A 25,597-nucleotide genomic window follows, 5' to 3' on the forward strand; every position below is an offset into this window, starting at 1 on the left:
TTACCTTTATCTTCCATTATGATTTTATCACATTGAACATCTTTATTCTTTGGTGCTCCATTGAAAGTCTGCATCATCCTTTCAACATACAGGTCATTGCCTAATCTATTTCTACAAAGGACTTCATAATTCTTGTTTCTCTGGCTGTAAAAAATAAAGGGTATCCAACTCATTAATAAGAATCATCACCATACATATTATCTCTTTATATTATTCTTTTCCTTAAAATTAATTTCATTAATGTGGCTTGCACTAAAAAGTGAAGTGAGAATTCAAAAACAGCCTTAGGAAAAGATTGCATTAAATGACCTCCAGAGGACTTTTTTATATTGTGTCTATCTCCCAAAATCCCTACTACTTTCAGTACCTATCAATAACATGCTAGTACTAACTCCATGTAGGTTTTTGTTCTGAATATTTTTAAATTTTCCATTACTTCTTTGATGATCCATGAGGAATTCAGAAATGTGCTTTTGAACTTCCAAATTTATATGTAATTGTATATGTTTTAGTTAAGATTTATGTTATTAATTTTTAACTTCATTGCATCGTGGCCAGAAAATTTCATTTGTATAATTCTACTTTGAAACTTTTGAGACCTTGCTTCATAGCCTTATGAATAATTTTTTATAAATGCTGCATGTGTGCAGAAGGAGAATGTGTTCTTTAACTGTTGAGTACAGAAGTCTGTATCTTACCATTACATTTTTGTTCAAATTTTATATATCCATACTAATTTGTTCTCTGGTTGACCTAACAATAATTAAGAGAAGTATGTTTAAATCTCCTACTTTAGTAGGATATACATGAAGTTTCCAATTTTTGCTTCACATGTTTTCAGGTTATTTTATCTATTTATTTAAGACAGAGTCTTGCTCTGTCACCCAGGCTGGAGTGCAGTGGGACAATCTCAGCTCACTGCAACCTCCACCTCTCAGGTTCAAGTGATTCTCCTGCCTCAGCCTCCCAAGTAGCTGGTACTACAGGCATGAGACACCACACCCAGCTGATTTTTGTATTTTTAGTAGAGACGAGGTTTTACCACGTTGACCAGGCTGGTCATGAACTTCTGACCTCAGGTGATCTGCCCACCTCAGCCTCCCAAAGTGCTGGGATTACAGGCGTGAGCCACCCACTGTGCCTGGCCCAGGTTATTTTATTAGGAATATTCAAGTTCAGGATTACTATACCTTCCTATTGTTATGAAGTATAATTTATCCCTAATAATGCTGTCAGTTTAATTGTTTTTAAAAAATATTTTTTCTATTTTTGTTTTCTAATGAAATAACTTCTAGATTCCAATCCTCTTATTTATGGATTGATTGATTTATAAATAATAATAAGAGATGTGGTCTCACTTTGTTGCCCAGGTTGAATTTGGACTCCTAGGCTTTAGCTATCCTCCTGCTTCAGCCTCCCAAGTAGCCAGGACTATGGGCACATGCTATCGTGCCTGGCTTCCTTCTATTTTTTAAAAATCTTCTCTTTATATGTGGTATTCTGGAATGCCAGTACAATGCACTGAGTGTTGGGTACCAGCCCCAACCCCGTATGTGGGTGTCCTTAGTCCGGAAGGAAACAAAGACAGGGACACAAGAGTAGAATTTACAACATGGGGCCAGAGGACCAACGCAAGCATGGGAACTGTGTTGGCCCTGAGCTCGGACTCCAAACACTTTTATTATGTGCATAAATCTCATTGATCTTATGGGCATGGAAGGGGAGGGTAAAGGAGTAGGTAAGATAGCCGGGTGGAGAGCACTTGTGATCCTTCTAAGACATGCTAAACTAGTACTATGAGTTTATCATGGATAGTTATCAGCGTTCAGCTGTATCAGCAGTATAGGAGTCACTGAGTCTGATCACACCCAATGCATCCAGGGGCTTTTATCTCCCAAGCATTGAGGACATAGAGCAATTAAAATCACTCCATATTCCGAGAACCTAGGCAGAGCCTGAGGTGTTCCATGATTTCTGCTCTGCAAGGCTTTTCTCCTCCTTGCCAGTTACCATCTGCAAATACCCTCCTGGACATTGTGAGCAGACGTTGCCTCCCTTCTTAGAGATCTTTGCATAAGCCCTCTTTACGAGGCCCTCATGCAGTCTCCATGATGAGAAGGCATTCGTGGGACCAGAGCAGTATTCCCTAACCTCAATCACCCCAAGGTGTTCCCTGGTGTTACTGCGCTCTTGGATGGTCTTTACCTTAGGCCTCCTGTTGCCGCCTGATTTCTAATTAACTGCACCAATAGTATAGTTTAGTTCAGTGTATAAACTTCAGTGTACTCTGAGCCAAGCAAGCTTATAATTATTTAGCTAGAATTAACACAGGTCTCTCCCTGGCCATCTTGACCCACATTAAGAACGTTTCTTTTTGGATATTTACTTTTATTGACTCCTATTTCTGTGGAATGGCATCTTTCAATAGCTTGGGAAAGTCCTTCCCCACTCTCTGATTATTACCTCTCCTCCATTCTTTATATTCTGCCCTTTTCGAACTTCTGATGAGATATACGTTAGACCATTATTTTATTGTCAACTTTTTTTCTTCTTTATTCTTGAGATGGAGTCTCACTCTGTGGCCCAGGCTGGGATGCAGTGGTATAATCTTGGCTCACAGTAACCTCCGTCTCCTGGGTTCAAGTGATTCTCCTGCCTCAGCTTCCCGAGTAGCTGTGATTACCAGCACCCAACACTACACTGGGCTCATTTTTGTATTGTTTGCAGAGACAGGGTTTCACCATGTTGCCCAGGTTGGTCTCGAACACCTGACCTCAGGCGATCCAACTGCCCTGACTTCCAAAGTGCTGGGATGCAGGCGTGAACCACTATGCATGGCCTATTGTTAACATATTTTTTAACATCGTTTTCATACTTTATATCCCATTTTATCTCCAAACTTGATTTTGTATAATTATCCAGCTCTTTTGTCTAATTCATTCTCTATTCAATTATGTCTAATGTTTAAATCAGCTTACTGCATATTTTCAACAATTATATAAACATACTTTAAAGTTCTTTTTAGATATTTTTCCAAATACAGGTCATGATTTCTGACAGTTTATTTATGTATTTTGAGTCTTGCTCTGTTGCCTAGGCTGGAGTGCAGTGGTGTGATTGCTACTCACTGCAAACTTCCCCTCCTGGAAAAGCAATTCTCCTGCCTCAGCCTCCCAAGTAGCTGGGATTACAGGCACCCGCAACCATGCCCCAGTTTTTGTATTTTGCCATGTTGGCCAGGGGTATTGCCATGTTGGCCAGGCTGGTTTCGAACTCCTGACCTCAACTGATCTGCCCGCCTCAGCCTCCCAAAGTGCTGGGATTACAGGTATGAGCCACCGTACCTGGCCTGAGAGTTTCTTAAGTTTAATCATGTTTTAACTCTGTCTCTTATTTGTTTAAACATTTCACACATATATTATATTCTATATCTGATAATATAATTATAGTCTTCAGGATCTAGATCTAGGGTTATTATTTGTGTATTTCTGTTTATTCTTATTTATCATGACTTGTTTCTTTAATGTTTTGGTGTATTTTTACCAAATTCGACCTGAGGGAATCTTTCTTCCTCTTCTTTTTTTTTTTTTTTTGAGACATAGTCTCTCACTATTGACCAGGCTGGAATGCAATGTTGTGAACACAGCTCACTGCAGTCACAAACTCCTGTGCTCAATAAAGTGATTATCCTACCTAATCCTCTCAAGCAGCTGGGACTACAGGTGTATACCACCATGCCTGACTAATCAAAAGAAAAAAACTGTAATGTAGAGATAGGGCTTTCACCATGTTGCAGGCTGGTGTTGAACTCTTGGGCTCAAACCATCCTCCTACCTTGGCCTCCCAAAGTGTTGGGATTACAGGCATGAGCCACCACACCCAGCTGATCTAAGGGAATCTTAAGAGCCAAAATGGGGGTATGCGTTCCTCCAGAGATTTGTGCTTGCTTCTGAAAGTAGGGAGTTGACTCTACTGGCCTAGGAGCAGTTGAGATAATTGAGCTCCTTTTGAGAGCCTTGGCTTAACACAAGAATCTCTCTTTCAGCTCTTCTAATGTAAGAGTTGGGGGAACCCAAGACTCATCACTGGTTTCCAGATCCATGTGTCAATATTAACATTTGTTCCCAGCATCTCTCCCTTTCTGACTTGAAAGCAGTTATCTATCCCTTTCATTTTCCCCCCTTTCCCTTTTTTTTTTCTTATTTTTTTTTTTTGCTTTTTTTGGTATTAGGAACTTTCTCTTACTTTTTATGAGCTTTTAAAAGGTATGCTATTCATGATCTAATATGTATTATGTTTTATGGTCCAAATAATATTATAATAGTTTATACTTTGAGAAGGAATAGTACCCTAAAATTATTTTGGTGATGGAGTTTTTAGTACTATAAATCGTATTCAAATAATATTTGAGGCAAAATAATCTGAATAACAATAATCTACTTATAGTAGCTATATTAATTTTAGAGGAGAGCAGAACAAGAAAAATTATGAGGGATAAAGATGGATAGTACAAAATGATAAAGGGATCAATTTTTCATGAAAACATAACAATCCTTAAATGTATATCTGCCTAACATCAGACTATCAAAATATCTGAAACCACAACTCACTCTATTTATATTCATTAATAAAGAGAAATAGAAAACTTCTCTAATATAGTAAATTCATTTATTTCCCCATATTTTCCCTAAGTTTGAAATATTAGGTTGGTGCAAAAGTAATTGCCGTTTTGGCTATTACTGTAAAAATGTCAGTTCTTTCTTTTCAAATTGAAAATGACTTATATATGTATAAAAGAAAAAATAATCAAAACTTATACAGAGCCTTGGAGGTTAATTTTGTTATTTGACTTAGAAGTTTGCCTAATTATTTGAAAATATGATAAAGCTATGGGCTCTTCCTCTAGAAAAATTTATATACAACATAAACATTTACTTTCCATATAAGTTCGCATGGCACTTATATAACTTTCTATATAATTTTGTAGGGAATATACAGTCTCCCCCAACAAGCCCCTGCAGTGTATATCCCAGAATCCCCAAGGACCCTTCACAGAAACAAGGATAAGAACCCTTGACTTAGCATTTGAATTACAGAAACAATGTAGACAACTGAATCATACATACATTACTTTCTCAGCTTCTTCAGATTCTACAGAGACCATGACTGTGGGCAAGTCAAAAAATCTCAGTGTTTCTGTCTCTGTGAGTATTATCTCTATATTCTTCTCCAGGTCTTCTTTTGTTATCACTGTTTCAGGTGCTGCCCTCATAACTCGCAAATCTAAAATACATGATTAAATTATTTAAAATAATTAATTAAAAATCATTTATTAATTGCTTTTTGTAATTCGCATTTTTCCTTCTAGTCACCAAAATACCATAATGGGTAATATATTGCAGGTGGTTTATATAGTCAAGGAACAGGCCAGGTTGTGAGATGAAGTCTGTTCAACCTTTCTGAAGCCAAATTGGATCGTGTAGGCCATAAACAGTCTTCCTTGCTGATATAACAAGCCTACCCCAGTCTAATACCTACAGTCATAACTCTAAGGGCATTCCATTATAATTATCTCACAATATTAATTGGGGACTGGGGTTAGTGATTGTTGGTACTACTCAAGAATATGGAGGCAAGTACATTTAGGGAGCATAATAAGCAACACTTCTTTTAGCCATGAAGTTAGCTTCTAATTTGTAGCTTTAGCAAACTTTTATCCTTCATTTGCCCTCATTAGCTGTCTTTTAATTCAGATGCCATTCCACCTCTAATCATCTTCACCAGGGGTAGAAAGACTCTCCTATATTAGTCCTGGTTGACTATAGAAATAAAATGGGCACCAATGTCCATGCAAATAATACAGTGAAAATAATTGGCCATAAACCTTTAGGACAGTCAGAACTTGATCCAAGGTCCCTGGAAAATTTCACTGAGAATTGGCTTTCACAGCTAGGAGTGTTTGGAATTGGTTATGTGAGTAACAGCCATGAGAAAGTATATAAATGAGAGTTCAATATCAACAGGGTGTACAGCAGACATTCATGAGCTTTTGGGATAGGTAAAGCTCGGACGGTTTTAGGAAAACTTAAGAACATACACTTTCCACCGTCTCAGTCTCCTCTTAAAAAGGTTAGAGCTGAGAAAAACACCTTCCTTATAATCTAAAAAAAAATACAAGTTATTAACACCAAAAACCAATCACCAATATTTTGAATAGCTAAATAAATTATGGTATACCCATATATGACCATTAAGTAGTAAGTAATGTAATAGTAAAAAACCTTGAAAATATGTTCTAAAATGTTAAATGACAAAGCAGTTCAGAACGTGATCTACACTATGGTAATAAGAATGTAAAATATTATGCAGATGGACAAGGTCAGGAAATAGAAAATTTTAAATTGTAAATTTTCTTTCATTTTTGGGTGATTCTTCTTTTTTTAATCTTTAATTTTATTATTTGTGCAATAAATTTTAAAAATAAGTAAAAGATTTTATTTATATAAGTAAATCTGGCTAAGACAAGGGCCGGGCGCGGTGGCTCAAGCCTGTAATCCCAGCACTTTGGGAGGCCGAGGCGGGTGGATCACGAGGTCAAGAGATCGAGACCATCCTGGTCAACATAGTGAAACCCTGTCTCTACTAATACAAAAAATTAGCTGGGCACAGTGGCGCGTGCCTGTAATCCCAGCTACTCAGGAGGCTGAGGCAGGAGAATTGCCTGAACCCAGGAGGCGGAGGTTGCGGTGAGCCGAGATCGCGCCATTGCACTCCAGCCTGGGTATCAAGAGCGAAACTCCGTCTCAAAAAAAAAAAAAAAAAAAATCTGGCTAAGACAGACAAAATAAGTAAAAAAGTAAATGAGGGCCGGGCGCGGTGGCTCACGCCTGTAATCCCAGCACTTTGGGAGGCCAAGGCGGGTGGATCACAAGGTCAAGAGATCGAGACCATCCTGGTTAACATGGTGAAACCCTGTCTCTACTAAAAATACAAAAATTAGCCGGGCATGGTGGCGTGCGCCTGTAGTCCCAGCTACTCGGGAGGCTGAGGCAGGAGAATCACTTGAACCCAGGAGGCGGAGGTTGCAGTGAGCCGAGATCGAACCATTGCACTCCAGCCTGGGTAACAAGGGCGAAACTCCATCTCAAAAAAGAAAAGAAAGAAAAAGTAAATGAATTATCCACAAGAACAAAATTTGAGGTATATATAGGCTAAATGTTTTATCAATGAAGAAAATGAAAAACAGAGAGGTTAAGTGAAAAGTCCACAAAGGAATACCAGTAGTTTTGAGACTAGAGATTTAAGCTCTTGATTCTCTGAGTTTCCTTACTGTTAGACCACCAGATCTTCCTTTATAATTTAGTTATAGATACTTTAAAGTAGCATTGTGGCACAGACATGCTAATTATAAAAATAAATGATCCTACATTAGATATGTTACATACATAGAACGTAATACAGTAACATCTCAGTTATTATGGGGAAAGGAAGAGTCTAGTCAATCTTCTTGTTGGCAGAGGAACTACCATTCATAGACAAAGTCCTAGGATGGTAAATAGGAATTTTGCCTGGTGTTCTGTATCACCCATTTCCTAAATGTTGCTTGAATTTAATATGTATTCAGAAACTACCCCCTAAACCATACTATTTACCCATAGAATCTATTTCATGAGTCAGATCCCCTAACTTTAGACTGACTGTACCACAGATTTTGAGTACACCTCTCTCTCCACCTAGAAAAGAATCACAAATCTATCAGTCTGCTTTGCCTGCTCCTCTTGACTGCCAGTGATGGAGGGAACATCTTGGTTCTTCCCAGAGGAGGGAGCTCTAGCCCAGCATGACAATTATGGCTCGTCTCCACACCTTTACTCATGAAGCCGCCTTGGCCTCCAAAGTGCTGGGATTACAGGCATGAGCCACAGTGCCCGGCCTGTTTTCCTTTGATATCTATCTTGCTTGGTATTTTTTTTGTATCTGTGGTTTAGGGTCTGACATTAATTTTGGAATGTTCCCAACAAGTATTACTACAAGTATTTCTTCTATCTCATTTTCTCTTCTTCTTCTACTCCAATTGTGCATATGTTACCCCTTTCGATATTATCCCACGGTTCTTGAATGACTGCTGTTTTTTTTTTTTCATTCGTTTTTCTCTTTGCATTTTAGTTTGGGAAGTTTTTATTGACCTATCTTCAAATTAATTCTTTCCTTAACCCTGTCAAGTCAATAGGGCTACAAAGATATTCTTCATTTATGTTGCTGTGTTTTTGATATCTAGCATGTCATGTTGAGTCTTTCAAATAATTTCATCTCTCTGCTGACATTACACGTCTTGCACACTGTATACTTTTTCCATTAGATTTCTTAACATATTAATCATAATTATTTAAAATGCCCTGTCTGATAATTTTTAAACTCGTATCATCACTGAGTCTGAGTTTGATGCTTGCTTGATCTCTTCAAAATATTTTTTTCTTGCCCTTTAGCACTCCTAATGACTTTGTTGAAAGTCAGACATGTTGTATCCTCTAAGAGGTGCTGAAGTAATTAGACCTTCAACAGAAGAATATTTAATGTTGTTGTTGCTACAGGTATCAAAACCTTTCTTGTTTTTGTTTCCCTTCCTGGCTTTCAGGCTTCTCTTTGTACTGCTTTAGAGAAAGTCTATATCTTGCAATTTTTTCATCTGTAACCAGCATGGTTACTCTAGAGGTTCACTGGTGGTAAGTGTGAAGAAGAGAAGTAGTCTACAATCTGATTGAGTCTCAGACTTTCAGTGAACCTGTGTCTTGGAGACATGGTGTTCACAAGTATATCTATTCCTACTCCAAGGGTATAGTTGTCTTATCCCTGCCCCTACTCCCTTCCCTGGCTGCAACATTCCCAACGGGATTCCTTAAGCATTGTTAATTTTCCTCCTTAGTTAAGAAATAAAGGCTGGGGCTAGAGTAGAATTCCCTTACCCTAACTGGCAATAGTATCAAAATTACCCTCTGGCAAATTTCCCCCATCCCCAGACTAAGTATTTGTTAGAAAAAAGAGGCTGGGAGTGTTTTAAGGTGGATATTCATTCTTTTCCTCCCCTACCAAGGCCACTAGCTCAGATACTTACTGAAAGAATCCATTAGATTCCTAGAATGAAAGCCCATTTAAATGTGGGCCCTCTCCCATGATTGTGCTCTCCAGGAATTTTTTACTCTTCTACTAGTTAATACTCAGCCTCCAGCAATTCATGAAAATAATCATTCATGTGTTCCTCCAGCTTATGGTAAGTAACTCTTGGGACCTGCATTTCTCTGGATTGTCTGTCTTTCCAGATCTTAAGGTGGCAGTTTGCCCTTGTCACCCCAGTCCTCTGATGAGTCAAAAAAAAGTTAATTTTCAAATTGTCCAACTTTTTCTTGTTATAAGACATTAGTAAATTTCAAATTGTCCAACTTTTTCTTGTTACAAGACATGTCTCGTTATAAGACATAAGTAAACTCTCTACATGTAGGATCAGAAACTGGAAGTCCACTCCCAGAATTTTTTATTCAGTAGGTCTGGGAGGGGGCAAGTTTCAAACATGTTTTAAATATATTTTTATCTAGAAGTATATTAGAACAGGCTAATTTCAGGAATTTTGTAAGTCAGTTGTTAAACATAGTCATCACTCAAAATTAAATTATAAATTTATTATTAAATAAATCATATTAAAAACAAAGATAATAATTACTCAAGGATCATCACTTTCTAATTACACTATAAATTTTACTACTACTGTCCAGAAGCAGTGGCTCACACCTGTAATTCCAGCACTTTGGGAAGCCAAGGCAGGTGGATCACTCAAGACCAGCCTGGTGAAACCCTGTCTCTACTAAAAATACAAAAATTAGCCAGGCGTGGTGGCAGGTACCTATAATCCCAACTACCTGGGAGTCTGAGGCAGTAGAATTGCCTGATTCCAGGAAGTAGAGGCTGCAATGGGTCAAGATCGCACCACTGCACTCCAGCCTCGGTGACAGAGCTAGACTTTATCTCAAAAAAAAAAAAAAAAAATTACTATGACCTAATCTCTTGCAGTTATTTAAAATATCTATTGTATCTGTATGGTGGTGTGCTACTAAGTATCTGTTTGTAACTTCCCATTCAGAAATTTTATGTTGAGAGCTTGAAATCTGCTGTGATGAGAGGATTTATAACATGGAAATTGACAAATGCTGCAAATAAGGGTTTCCTTGCCCCCTGTGTAGGTAGTAAAACATTTATCAGCATACTTACTACTTAGGCCTAAACCCTAGTCCCAGATACTGCAATTCAACTGACCTGAATTGAGACACAACTATGGGAATTTGTAAAAGGCATGCCAGATGACTTTAACATGCATTCTAGAATGAGAAACACTGTTCTAGAACAGACTAAAAAAGAAGCCAAGGGGGTAGAAGTAGAATTGTTTAGGTGTCATTCACTTTAGAGGCTGACTTCATGGTTAGAATTCACCAGCAACTGGCCAAGATGATATGAAAATCTACATTGTTTTTCAAGTCTTCTGGAGGTAAATTTGTGCTACTTGTTTTTGATGTAGACAAGCAAAGAAAGGCTTCAAGGCAAATTGTTACATAAAGATTTAGTCCTTATGCTAAGAGCAATGCAAATCCCTTGAAGAGTTAGCTTCTAAGCAAAGGAGGTTTCTAAAAAATCATTCTGGATATAGTTTGGAAAAATAGATTGGAAGGTGGCAAGAATATCTGTAGAGAAAGCTGGGGGAGGTAATGACAATAATCCAGTTTTCCCTGCCTCCAACTGAGAGAATGAGGTTCTCTCCTGCAGCACTCATTGCTGATTGCTTAGGTTTTTATTCCAAACCCTTTCTCTCTTCCCTTGCCTCTTTCTTTTAATAGAAATAATACAATTAATAGAAAGCTAAATGGCTATTAATAAAATTAATAGAAAGCTAAATACCTGATTTTCCAGCCTCTATTAAAGCTAAGGGTGCTCATGTGACAGTTCTCTCCAATGACACGAAAGCAGAAATATACAGGAAGGGGAAAGCCTTCTGGGAAATTTTTTACCTTCCTGAAAAATGAGAGAGATATGATGGTGCTATTGCCCTTCTCCTTTCTGTCTTTAACGTGGATATAATGCCCAGAGCTGGGGAAAATATTTTGAGACCACAAGACAAAAAGAAAGGCTTTGGGAAAGTGAATAGCAGAACTACCAATCCAGATTCTGACAAAATTAAGTCCAAAAAAAAAAAAAAAAAATCAAAGCCAAAAGCTATCTTCTTCTTTTATTGTAAGAAAAGTAAATTTTTGTTCAAGTTCTTGTTAGTTAAGTATTCTGTTACTTGTTGTCAGAGTCATTCCGTTACATCTTCCAGCACCAAAAAGAAAAGTCCCTAAAGCACCAATTTTCCAACCTTAATATCTTCACCAGTCCCTCATTATCATTTTAAAGGAAAAAAAATCCTTATCGCACTCCAAAGCAAGTACCCCTCAAGTATGTAACCATTTCTCCCAGCACTTTTAATCATCCATTATTATTTCCTCATTCTGGCAACTTTATTTTCATAATCCCTTCCATTACCTCATGTTTTAGCCTCTGTCTGGATTGGGCTTCCCCTACTTCTTCTGTGGATAAATAACTAATCATCTTTAAAAACCTAATTCAAAAGTCAATAATGTTCTCTGTGAAGCCTTTTTGTTTTTAAACTCAAAGGATTTAATCACTCCTTTCTAAGCATTCCCATGACATTCCACATATGTCATTATGGAACTGATCACAAATGGATCAGAATTATTTGTCTCTGATTAGAAGTTGAGCTCAGTGGCTCATACCAGTAATCTCAGCACTTTGGGAGGCCAAGGCAGGCAGATCACTTGAGCCCAGAAGTTCGAGACCAACCTGGTCAACATAATGAAAACCTCTATCTACAAAAATTGCTAAAAATTAGCCAGGTGCGGTGGCATGTGCCTGTATTCCCAGCTACTTGGGAGGCTGGGATGGGAAGATCACTGGAGTCCAAGAAGCAGAGGTTGCAGTGAGCTAAGACTGCACTCCAGTCTGGGTGACAGAGAGAGACCCTGGAAGAAGAAAGAAGGAAGAAGAAGGAAAAAGGAACAACAACAAGAAGAAAGAAGAAGGGGAGGAGGACAAGGAGAAGAAGAAGAAGAAAGAGGAGGAGGAGGAGAAAGAAGAAGAAGACGACGACGACGACGACAGCAGCAGCAGCGACAGCAGGAGCAGCAGCTGCTGAGCTCTCATCAGTGGTTCTTCCCCAGGCTGATTCTAAAAAGTCACCCAGGGAACTTAAAAAAACAGATATTCCCCTGGTAATTTTCTTGGAGGCACTTCACAAGCCAGCATTTGGAAATCATTACTATATTTCTTTTATCTCAAGTATCCAAAAAATAATAAGCAAATACTGTTACTGAAATAAACAAGTATATTTTCATTACCTGTGAAACTAGTCAATCTTTCTCGTTTATAGGATGATTCTTCTAAGTCTTCTGCTATTGATTCACTTGTTGATACACTTGACTTAGAAATTGTACTGCTTCCTAAAACTGATCTTTAATAATGAATAACAACATTAGTCATTTATTTAGATGTCCTTATGGGAAATTAAGTATATAAATTAATCAAATATACCATGATCATATAAGCAAAATAGATAACATTAATTTTTAAACAATGAGTTGGTTTTTAATATTTTTTAAATAAAAAAGTTATTTAAAATTTACTTATTTATATCTTTATTTATTTATTTATTTTTTGAGACTGAGTTTCCCTCTTGTTACCCAGGCTGGAGTGCAATGGCATGATCTTGGCTCACCGCAACCTCCACCTCCTGGGTTCAAGCAATTCTCCTGCCTCAGCCTCCCGAGTAGCTGGGACTACAGGCGTGCGCCACCATGCCCAGCTAATTTTTGTATTTTTTAGTAGAGACGGGGTTTCACCATGTTGACCAGGATGATCTCGATCTCTTGACCTCGTGATCCACCTGCCTCGGCCTCCCAAAGTGCTGGGATTATAGGCGTGAGCCACTGCGCCCGGCCCCCATCTTTATTTATTTTTTCAGATGAAGTCTCGCTCTGTCACCCAGGCTGGAGTGTAGTGGCATGATCTCTGCTCACTACAACCTCTGCCTCCCAGGTTCAAGTGATTCTCTTGCCTCAGCCTCCTGAGTAGCTGGGATTACAGGCTTGCATCACCACGCCTGGCTAATTTTTTTTTTATTATTTTTAGTAGAGACAGGGTTTCACCATGTTGGCCAAACTGGTCTCGAACTCCTGACCTTCTGCCAACCTCGGGCTCCCAAAATGCTGGGATTACAGGCATGAGCCACCATGCCTGGGCAAAATGTATTTTAGAGGAAAGACAAGTCAACCATGCTTAAAATCCTTCAATGAATTACCAATATATTTAGTACAAAAATCCAAAGTATAGTGTATCTATCCAGTGTATTCATCTTCATTATTAATCTTCCTTTACTTTTTTTTTTCAAGTTCCTCAATCTTACAGAGCTGTCTAACTTCAGAGCCTCAGCCTGGAATACTCTTCCTTTTGTTTTTTCACTTGGTTTCTGTTCACTGTACAAATGTCATCTTAAAAATGTGATTTATTTCATTTTATAAAGGCCTTCTCAAGATTTAACTAAAATATATGTACTCATCAGGAAATCAATAGAATAATCCAAAAATTATTTCCTTAAACATATGAACTTAACACTACTCCATGGTATTTCATATTTTCTTTTTTATTCCTATTTAGTCTCAATTGCCCATCAAAAGAGATGTAAAGTTTATTGAAATCTCTCTTTACCAGGCACTCCTATATTTTTGTATGCAAATTCGAAGGCAAGCTCGAGAGCAGCATATAATTGCTGTGTATGCTAAAATAGGAGAGAAATCAAAACCTAGGAAAACAGAGATTTGCATGGGACAAGAGGGGAAAAAAGGAAAGTCACCTCTTCCTGTAAAATGCAGCTCAAAAGAAGCTGATGAAAAATGTCTAATGGGAATTTGAAATTAATTGTATGTGATTTTAGTCCCATCTTTTGGTTGCTCAGGAATTCTTGAGTGAAATATATATATTTTTCACAAATGTTTTGTTGTGAGTGTATGGGCACTCTTAAGACATAAAGAGCTCTGCATTTAATATAAAACATGTGAGGAACATACAGATGGCACACTAAGATGATAATTAAAACTGGGTGGCTCATGCCTGCAATCCCAGCACTTTGGGAGACTGAGGCGGGTGGATCACCTGAGGTCAGGAGTTCTAGACCAGTCTGGCTAACATGGTGACACCCTGTCTCTATTAAAAATACAAAAAAATAGCTGGGCATGGTGGCAGGTGCCTGTAATCTCCGCTACTCGGGAGGCTGAAGCAGGAGAATCGCTTGAACCCAGGAGGTGGAGGTCACAGTGAGCCAAGATGGTGCCACTGCACTGCAGGCTGGGCAACAAGAACAAAACTCTGTCTCAAAAAAACTAACTAACTAAATAAATAAATAAATAGAGACACTGGGAGACTGGAAACAACTGATATCTAAGACATGTGCGATTTAAATGGAAAGGCAAGATACATGATAGAAGAAAGGAACTGTATGATAGTATACTCTACCTTGTAAACTGCCCTAACATACTAGGATTTATTGTATTCTGATAAAGGCTGTAGGAAGATACAAATTCTGATCCAAGTGATCCTTCTTGTGATGTCAAGAGTTTATTTGGCTTTGCTGTACCAGTAAGTGGATCTGGATGGTAAAGAGGTCGAGGAGTAACATCAATTCCATTTATGTCAAACACCTAAAAAAAATGGTTATTTAAAATGAAATAACTAAAAAAGACAGGGCTCCTAAATAACAGCTGCTAAAAAACAGAAATAAATATGGTAGAAAAAAGATAAGTATAATATTCCCATAATAGGACAAACATGAAAAATTGGATGCTTTAAAATGTCATGCTTAGAAAGTTTCTTAACTATGCAAAAACTTTCTTAAAATATTATTTGTGCTTTATCTATATATAATCAATATATATTAACCAGAAAAATCAGAAAGGTGGAAAGATAATTCATCCAGATTGTTATTATTTTGGTACATGTAAATTGTATGTGTATGTTTTAAAGAGAACTCACTATTTTTAAATTAACAGTTCATTAATAAGCATTTCCCAAGTTATTATATACTTTTGGTTTACAGTCCTGCACCATAAAATGATTCAGTCAACAATGGACCACATATATGACAGTGGTACCACAACATTATAATAGAACTGAAAAATTCCTATCGCCTAGTGACATCACAGTCATTATAATGTCTTAGCACAACACATTACTCACAGATTTGTGGTGATGCTCATATAAACAAAGCTACTGCACTGCCAGTCATATAAAAGTATAGCACATACAATTATGCACAGTACATATTTAATAACAATAAATTATGCTTCTGGTTTATGTGCTTACTAGACTTTTTATAATTTTAGAGTGTACTTCTTTTATTTCTTAAAAAAATAGTTAACTGTAAAACAGTCTCAGGCAGATCCTTCAGTGGGTATTCTAAAAGATGATATTGTTATAAGAGGTGACAGCTCCATGCATATTACTGCCTCAAAAAACCTTCCAGTGGGACAGAATGTGGAGGCAGAAAATAGTGATATTAATACAGTTGAACTCCTTTTTATATATTTATTCCCATTTTGATTTTCATTTGGAGGGGAAGAATTTCCTATTCAAGCCCTTTGCACATTTTTTATTGAGACTTTCTTCTTATTGGTAATGTGGTTCATTAAATATTCTGAATATGAGTCCTTTCAGTTGAATGAGCTACAAGTGTCTTCTTTCACTCTGTGGGTTCATTTTCTTTATGGCATATTTGATGAATATGAGTTATTTTTAATGTAATCAAATGTATTATATTTTCCATTATGGGTGGTGCTTTAGATGTCTCCTTTAAAAAACCATTCCCAGTCCTGAAGTCCTATATGTTGCTTTTCATATTTAAGTCCATAATATACCCAGAATTAATTTTTATATACAGGACAAGAAATAAAGCCAATATATTTTTATTTCATAAGAAAACCTGGCCAGGCACAGTGGCTCATGCCTGTAATCCCAGCACTTTGGGAGGTCTAGGTGAGCACATCACCTGAGGTCAGGAGTTTGAGACTAGCCTGGTCAACATGGAGAAATCCCATCTCTACTGAAAATACAAAATTAGTCGGGCATGGTGGTGCATGCCTGTAATCCCAGCTACTTGGGAGGCTGAGGCAGGAGAATTGCCTGAACCCAGGAGGTGGAGGTTGCAGTCAGACGAGATCACACCATCGTACTCCAGCGAGAAACTCAGTCTCAAAAAAAAAAAAAAAAGAAAATCCAATTGTCTCAACAAGAGTTTTTGAAAATCCTGTCCTTTTCCCATTACTCTGCAGTTCACATTTATTATAAAATAAGCACTTATATGTGCTCAGGAAGGCTCTCTATTCCTTTGCTAATATTACATGTTTTATTAAGCCTTGTATCTAGGAACGCAAGTGCTTCCGTTGAGTTTTTATGCAAGTGTCTTGGCTATTTTTAGCCTTTAGCATTTCCATATGAATTTTAGAATTATCTTGAAAAGTTCTGGAAAAAATAACTTGAAGCCGGGTGCGGTGGCTCACGCCTGTAATCCCAGCACTTTGGGAGGCCGAGGCGGGTGGATCACGAGGTCAAGAGATCGAGACCATCCTGGTCAACATGGTGAAACCCCATCTCTACTGAAAATACAAAAAATTAGCTGGGCATGGTGGCGTGTGCCTGTAATCCCAGCTACTCAGGAGGCTGAGGCAGGAGAATTGCCTGAACCCAGGAGGCAGAGGTTGCTGTGAGCCGAGATCACGCCATTGCACTCCAGCCTGGGTAACAAGAGCGAAACTCCGTCTCAAAAAAAAAAAAAAAAACTTAAAAACTTGAGATTTTGATTAAAATTGCAAAGAATCTATAAATCAAAATTTAGGATAACTGATCTTAAAATATCGACTCTTTCTATGCAGAAACATGGTCTATCTCTCCTTTTGTTCTGGTCTTCTTTAATGTCTTCCAATAAAGTTCCACAGTTTTTAAAATACCAGTATACACATCTTTTGTTATATTTTTCCATAAGTGCTTGATAAATCTTAGTGCTATTACAAACTGTATCATTTAAAAATGTCTAATTTTTGAATGAGCACAGTGGCTGAATGCCTATAATCCCAGTGCTCTGGGAGGTCAAGGCAGAAGAATTGCTTGAGGCTAGGAGTTTGAGACCAGCCTGGACAACCCAGCAGAATCTCATCTTTACCAAAAATTTGAGAAAATTTGCTGGGCATGGTGGCACACACCTGTAGCCTTAGCCACATGGGAGGCTAAGGCAAGAGGATCGCTTAAGCCCAGCAGTTTGAGGCTATAGTGAACTATGATTGTGCCACTGCACTTTTAGTCTGCATGATCAAAGCAAGAGTCATCTCTAAAAAAATTTTGTTTTTCAAATAAAAAAAATCTAATTTTTGAATTATTTGTTGCCGGTATATATTCAATCCACAAATATTCAATGTTTTCTTTCTTCCTTTCCAATTCTTATACATTCCATTTCTTCTTTTTACCAATTTGAACTGATTTCCAAAAATGTTGGATAGAAGCAGATTCTTTTCTGAAATCCTTCACCATTTGATATGATCATACTATAGGATTTTACAGATAGCCTAAATAAGATTTTGTAAGTTCCTTGTGATTCTCAGTTTCATAAGAATTTTTAAAATCATGAATATTAAATCTTATCAGATACTTTCTGTCTATATTGAAATGATCATATGTTTTTTGCCACATTAAGCTGTTAATGTGGTAAGTTACACTAAGGTTTTTTTTTAAATTGTACTTTAAGTTCTGAGGTACGTGTGCAAAACATGCAGGTTTGTCACATAAGTATACACATGCCATGGTGGTTGGCTGCAGCCATCACCCCATCATCTACATTAGGTATTTTTCCTAATGCTATCCCTCCTCTAGCCTCCCACCCTCCAACAGTCCCTGGTGTGTGATGTTCCCCTCCCTGTGTCCATGTATTCTCACTGTTCAACTCCCACTTACAAGTGAGAACATGCAGTGTTTGGTTTTCTGTTCTTGAGTTCATTTGCTGAGAATGATGATTTCCAGCTTCATCCATGTCCCTCCAAAGGACATGAACTCATCCTTTTTTATGGCTGCATAAGTGTTCCATGATGTATATGTGACACATTTTCTTTATCCAATCTATCATTGGTGGGCATTTGGGTTGGTTCCAAGTCTTTGCTATTGTGAACAGTGCTGCAATAAACTTACATGTGCATGTGTCTTTATAACAGAATGATTTATAATTATTTGGGTATATATTCAGTAATGGCATTGCTGGGTCAAATGGGATTTCTAGTTCTAGATCCTTGGGGAGTCACCACACTGTCTTCCACAATGGTTGAACTAATTTACACACCCACCAACATACACTAAGGGTTTTTAAATGTTAAACCAATCTTGATTTCCTGGCACAGACCAAACTTCCTTATGATGTATCAGGCATTTTTTGTTGTTGTTGCTAAACTTTATTGGATAATATTTTATTGAGGATTTCTCTATGTTTGCAAGTGAAATTGTATACCCACTTTTTGTGTTCTGTTTTCATCTATGTATGTTTGACACATACCACAATTGAAGTCATCTGAGTCTGTAACTATATTTGAAGGAAAGTTTTCAAATCACTCATATAAATTCCTTTAATAGCTTCCAGTTTTCAATGTTTGTCTACTTCGGTAAAGAGTAATTTTTTTAAATTTTTTGCATTTTACCTAAATTTTCAAACTTCAAAATTGGAATAACGTTAATATGCATTAATTTGCTTTTTTAAATAGCTTTTAACATGCACAATTCAATAGTTTTTAATATGTTCATATGTATGTGCACCACAATTAATTTTGGAAACTTTTTACACTTCAAGAAGAGACTCTGTTTCCATTATGATCCCTGCTATGGTTTAAATCTGTGTACCAAAAGTTCATGTGTTGGAAATGTGGTCCCAATGCAGCAGTATTGAGAGCTTCGACTTTGGGAGGTGTTTGTGTAATGAAGGCTTGTCATCACAAATGGATTAATCCATTCATGGATTAAGGGATAAATGGGTTATCAAGAGAGTGGGTTAGTTATCACAAGAGGAGTCTCTTATCAAGGCCAGTTTCCCTATCTCTCATAAACCCTCCTCACCATGTGATGGCCTTCACCACCTCAGTTCTCTGCAGAGTTCCCACTAGCAAGAAGGCCCTAACCAGATGTGGTCCTTTGACCCTGGACATCCTACCCTCCAGAACTATAAGAAATAATACTCTTTTCTTTATAAATTATGCAGTCTCAAGTATTCATTTACAGAAACAGAAAACAAACTAAGAAAAGTGGTACCAAGAAGTGGGACTAATAACAAATACCTGAAAATGTGGATGTGGCTTAAGAACTAAGTAATGGACAGAGGTTGGAAGACTTTAGTGAAACAGTCTAGAAAAAGGCTGCATTGCCATAAACAGCACTAAGGGTGATTCTGGTAAGGGCTTTGAAGAGCAGACTAGAGAAGTCTGAATCTTTTTAATTGCTTAAGTGGTTGTGAACAGAATACTGGTAGAAATAGGAATAGTAAAGACTATTCTGATGAGGTCTCTTAGGCAGAAATGAGAAATTCTCATTAGAACTGGAATAGAAGCTGTATTTGTTATAAAGTAGTAAAGAACTTGGTAGAATTTATGGAAGGCAAAATTTAAGAGTGACAAACTAGGATATCTGGCAAAAGAAATATTAATATCTAAGCAAAGTGTTCAAAATGCCGCATACATTGCTTTTGCTTGCTTATAGTGAGATTTGGGAACAAAGGGATGAGATTAAAAAACAATTTATAATGAAAAGAGAAGCAAACCTGAAAGATTTGGAAAAGTCTCAGCCTTGCCATGTAACGAATGAACCAAGGGTGTGGCCCTGAGACCATATGCTAAGGAATTTAGTACAGATAGAAGGGATCATTAAGACAGTGGAAGAAGACTCCAAAGGCATTTCAGAGGTCTTCTAGGTAGCTAATTCCAACACAGGCCCAGAGATCTAAGAGGGCAGAATGATTTCAGGGGACAGGCCCTGGGTGCCCTTCAAGAGCTCACTGCCCAGAACTACCTTGGGTCCCCAAATTCTAGCAAGGAGTCAGCAACCCCAGCTGTGGCGCAAGTGACCACTGTTGGGACTGTACCCAGTACTCCAGAAGATGTGAGCTATAAGCCTTGGCAGCATCCTTATGGCATTAATTCTGCAGGCTCACAGAAAGCAAAAGCTGTGGAAGCATGATGGCTTCCATCTTAATTCCAATGGATGTATCAGATGGCCTGGGAGTCTATGCAGAGACTTATCATAGGGGCAAAACCCTGCAGAGGGCCCCTAAAGGGTAATGCCTAATGGAGACATGGGAGCAGGATTGCCACAGGACTCCAGAACTGCAGAGCTATCAGCCTGCAAAGCCAGCCTGGGAGAGCTGTAGTGTAGACTGACCCCAGCAAAGCCATAAAGTCAGGGATGCCCAAGGCCTTGGGCACCCAATCCCTGCACCAGTGTGTCCAGAAGGCAGTACATGGAGTCAGAAGATATTATTCTCCAGCTTTAAGGTTTAATGTTTGCTCTGCTGAGTTCAGACTTTTCTGGGACCTGTTAATTCTTCTGGCCTATTCTCCCTTTTAGAATGGGAATGTATACCCCATGTCTGTCTAATCATTGTATGTTGGAAGTAAATAGCTTGTTTGATTTCACAGGCTCACAGGTAAGACTCTGGATTTTTGAGTTGATGAGTTAAGGCTTTGGGGCTATTGGGATGGAATTAATGTGTTTTACACATGAGAAGGATGTGAATTTGGGGGCCAAGGGCAGAAAGTTATAGTTTAAATGTGTCTCTAAAGTTGTGTTGGAAACTTGGTCCCTAATGCAATAGTATTGAGAGGTGGGACTTTTGGGAGGTGACTGGGTCAAGAGGGCTCTGCCCTCATAAATGGATTAATCCATTCATGGATTAATGGGTCAGCAGGTTATCAAGGGAGTGGATTAGTTATAATTAATAACTAATAAAAGCCAGTTTCTCTATCTCTTGTGAGTAGCCCTCACCAGGTAATATCCTGTTCTACCCCAGGACTCTGCAGATAGTCCCCCACTAGCAAGGAGACCCTCACCAGATGTGTCCACTTGAACCTGGACTTCCCAGCCTGAAAAAATGTCAGAAATTCATTTATTTGCTTTATAAATTACCCAGTCTTGAGCATTTAGTCATATAATAACAACAGAAAACATATTAAGATAGCCCCCTAACATCTCCGGTCCCAGCCCTAGACCACCACTAATATCTTCATGTGTCTACAGACTTCCTCATTTGGGAGTTTGATAGTGAATGGAATCATACACTGTGCAGTATTTTGTGACTGGCTTGTTTCACTTAGCATATTTTCAAGGTTCATGCATCAGTGCCTCATTCCTTTTTATGGTTGAATAATATTCTATTCTATTCATAATAGACCTTGTGTCTATTATGAATAATGCTACTAGAAACATTTCTGTATACCTTTTTGTGTGGAAATATATTTTATTTCTCTTGGGTATATATACCTAGGAGTAGGATTGCTGGTTCATATGGTAACACTGCTTAACCTCTTGAGGAACTTCCAAACTATTTTACAAAGTGGCCAATTTATATTCCCACTAGCAGTGTATGGAGGTTCTGCTTTCTTCACTTCTAACACTTGTTATGGGACTCTTTGATTCTAGCTATCCTAGTGGGTAAAAAGTGAATATTTCATTGTGGGCTTGATTTAGATTTCTCTGATGACTAATAATGTCCACCATAGTTTCATATGCTTTTTAATTATTTGTATATCTTTTCTTGAGAAATGACCAATATTTAATTATTTGTCTTTATTAATTAATTTTAGGAGTTCTTTATACATGGTACAAGCTCTTACCAGACATATGTTTCACAAATATTTTCTTCTATTCTGTGGGTTTTCTTTTCACTTCAAATATATTTTTGATGCAAACATTTAAAAATTTTTGTAAGGTCAAATTTGTCTACTTTTTCTTTTGTTACACATGCTTTTAGTGTCACATATAACAATCTTTGCCAAATCCAAGGTCATAAAAATTTACCCTTTCTTCTAAGAGTGTTACAGTTTTAGCTCTTAAATCTGGGGTAAGGGTCTAACTTCTTTCTTTTCCAGATGGCAATCCAGTTATCCTGGCACAATTCATTGAACAGAATATCCCTTCCCCATTGAATAATCTCAGCACTCATAAAAAATCAGTTGACTTTAGGTGAATGGGTTTATTTCTGAACTCTCAATTGTATCCCACTCATCTATATGTCTACCGTTGTGCCAATAGCATATTAATTTGATTACTATTGCTTTATAAATTTTGAAACAGGGAAATGAGAATCGTCATACTTTGTTATTCTTTTTCAGGATGATTTTGGCTCTTCTAGGTCCCCTGTGATTCCTTAGGAATTTTATTTTATTTTTTAGAGATGAAGTTTTGTTCTTGTTGCCCAGGCTGGAGTGCAATGGTGTGATCTTGGCTCACTGCAACCTCCACCACCCATGTTCAAGTGATTCTCCTGCCTCCGACTTTCAAGTAGCTGGGATTAGAGGTATGCATCATCATACCAGGCTAATTTTGTATTTTTAGTAGAGACAGGGTTTCACTGTTATTCAGGCTGGTCTCGAATTCCTGGCCTCAGGTTATCTACCTGCCTCAGCCTCCCAAAGTGCTGGGATTACAGGTGTGAGCCACCGAGCCCAACCCCATATTAATTTTAGAATCAGTTGTCAGTTTGTAGAAAGAAGTCAGCTGAAATTCTGGTAACAACTGTGTTAACTTTACAGATCAGTTTAGGGAGTATAATGATGTTAACAATAGTAGGTCTTTTGATCATGACCATGGGATACTTTCCCATTTAATTAGATCTTCTTTAATTTCTTTCAATAGTGTTTTAGAGCATACATTTTGCATTTCTTTTATTACATTTATTCTTATTTTACTGTTTTTGATGCTATTGTGAAAGAAATCATTCTTTTTTTTTTTTTTTTTTTGAGACGGAGTTTCGCTCTTGTTACCCAGGCTGGAGTGCAATGGCACGATCTCGGCTCACCGCAACCTCCGCCTCCTGAGTTCAGGCAATTCTCCTGCCTCAGCCTCCCGAGTAGCTGGGATTACAGGCACGCGCCACCGTGCCCAGCTAATTTTTTGTATTTTTAGTAGAGGCGGGGTTTCACCATGTTGACCAGGATGGTCTCGATCTCTTGACCTCGTGATCCACCCGCCTCGGCCTCCCAAAGTGCTGGGATTACAGGCGTGAGCCACCGCGCCTGGCCAAGAAATCATTCTTAATTTTCAAATGGTTCTATGCATGTGCCCAGAAATACAATTTATTTGTATATCGATAATGTATCTGGCAACCTTACAAAACTCATTTGCAAGTCTTAATCGTTTTTTAGTGAATTCCTTAGGAGTCTGTATATATAACATGATGTCATCTGCAAATAGAGATGTTTTCAGCTCTTTCTTTCCAACCTGGATGTCTTTTCTTTTTCTTGTCTAATTTCCATGCCTAGATCCTCCACAATCACGTTGAATAGCAATGCAAGGACTTGTTCCTGATCATAAGGAGATTAAGGATCATTGTACAATGTTAGTTGTGGGTTTTTTGTAAATCCTGTATCAGGTTGAGGAAATTTCCTTCTATTCCTAGTTTGTTGTGCATTTATGTCATGAAAAGATGCTGGATTTTTTCCAAATGCTTTTTCTGTGTCTACTGAGATGATCATGTGATTTTTGTGTTTCATTACATTCATATGAGGTATTAAATTAATTGCCTTTCAAATATTAAACCACTTTGCATCCCTGAGATAAATCTAACTTGGTCATTGTAATGGACTGAATGATGTCCCCCTCCAAATTGCAAATGTTGAAGACCTAACCGTCAGTACTCCAGAATGTGACTGTATTTTGAAATGGGTCTTTTAAGATATTACTCAGTTAAAATGAGGCTGTCAGCCTGGACCCTAATCCACTATGATTGTTGCCCTTCTAAGAAGTGATTAGGACACACAGAGACATTATAGATGCATATGCACAGAGAAAAGACCATGTAAGAACACAGCAAGAAAACAGCCATCTGTAATTCAAGAAAGGAGGCCTCAGAAGAAATCAAACCTGCTAATATCTTGGGACTCTAGTCTTGGAATAGTGAGCAAATTAATTAATTTCTGTTGTTTAACTGACTTGGTGGTATTTTATAGCCTTAGCAAACTAACATTGTCGTGATGTATAATTCTTTCTATATTTTGCTAGATTTGTTTTACTAGTATTTTGATGGAGATTGTATACCCACTTTATACATATATATTTATACTATATATAGACCAATATAGATATTGGTCTATAATTTCTTGTGAAGTCTGTCTGGTTGTGGCATCACTGAAATACCGGTGTCATAGGAGAGGGTTTCCTCCTCTTCTGTTTCTTGGACACGTTTGTGAAGAATTCGGTAGAATTCAACAGTGAATCCACCTGAGCCTGGACTTCTCTTTGTGGGTGTTTTGTTTTTGTCTTTTTAAAATTTAATCTCCTCACTTCTTATAGGTGTATTCGGATTGTCTATTTCCTCTAGACTCAGTTCCTTGTGTAGTTTGTGTCTTTCTAGGAATGTGTTCATTTTTAGGTAAGCTATCTAATTTGTTGGCATGTGTATTAGCCCATTCTTGTCTTGTTATAAAGAAATACCTGAGGCTAAGTAATTTATAAAGAAAAAAGGCTTATATGGCTCAGAGTTTTGAAGGCTGTCCAAGCATGGCATCAGCATCTGCTCTTGGTGAGGGCCTCAAGAATCTTCCAATTTTGGCAGAAAGTGAAGGGGAAATAAGCATGTCAAATGGCAAGAGCAGGACCAAGAGAGAGAAAGTAGCAGTCCCAGACTCTTTTAAACAGCCAGATCTCAGGTGAACTCAGCAAGAACTCATTCATCTCCAAGGGGGTAGTTGTAAGCCATTCATGAGGGATCCACCACCATGACCCAAGCACCTCCCACCAGGCCCTACCTCCAACACTGGGGATTACATTTCAACATAAGATTTGAAGGGGACAAACATCCAAACCACATCAGTATGCAATTGTTCATAGCAGTCCTTTATGATCCTTTTTATTTCTGTTAAAATCAGTTGTAATGTACTTTCTTTCATTTTTGAGTCTAGTAATTTGAATCATCTTTTCTTCCCCTTGGTCAAACTAAGTAGCTAAATGTTTATTTAGTTTTGTTGATCTTTTTAAAGAATCAGCTTTCGATTTCATTGATTTTCTCTATTGTTTTTCTATTCAATATTTCATTAATTTCCACTCCTATATTTTTTATTTCCTTCCTTCTGCTTATTTCATGTTATTTTATGTTATTCACTCTTTTTCTTTCCAGTTTCTTCAGTTGGAAGGGTAAGTTATTTGAGATCTTTCTTCTTCCTAATAGGAACGTATATCTATAAATTTCTCTCTAAGCAGTGCTTTAGCTGTATCC

At 37.7% G+C, this 25,597-nt stretch overlaps 1 protein-coding gene across 1 annotated transcript in view; it reads right to left on the bottom strand.

Moving 5' to 3' along the window:
- The window catches only part of DNAI4 (dynein axonemal intermediate chain 4), a 101,585-nt gene that overhangs the window by 51,365 nt on the left and 24,623 nt on the right, over positions 1-25,597 (bottom strand). Inside the window, 4 exon segments of the mRNA XM_064372477.1 lie at positions 5-144; positions 5,127-5,283; positions 12,438-12,550; positions 14,608-14,792. Coding sequence (XP_064228547.1) covers positions 5-144; positions 5,127-5,283; positions 12,438-12,550; positions 14,608-14,792 — 595 coding nt within the window.

Source organism: Aotus nancymaae, unplaced genomic scaffold, assembly GCF_030222135.1.
Source record: "Aotus nancymaae isolate 86718 unplaced genomic scaffold, 86718_ANA_hifiasm-v0.15.2.pri h1tg000007l, whole genome shotgun sequence".
NCBI lineage: Eukaryota > Metazoa > Chordata > Mammalia > Primates > Aotidae > Aotus > Aotus nancymaae.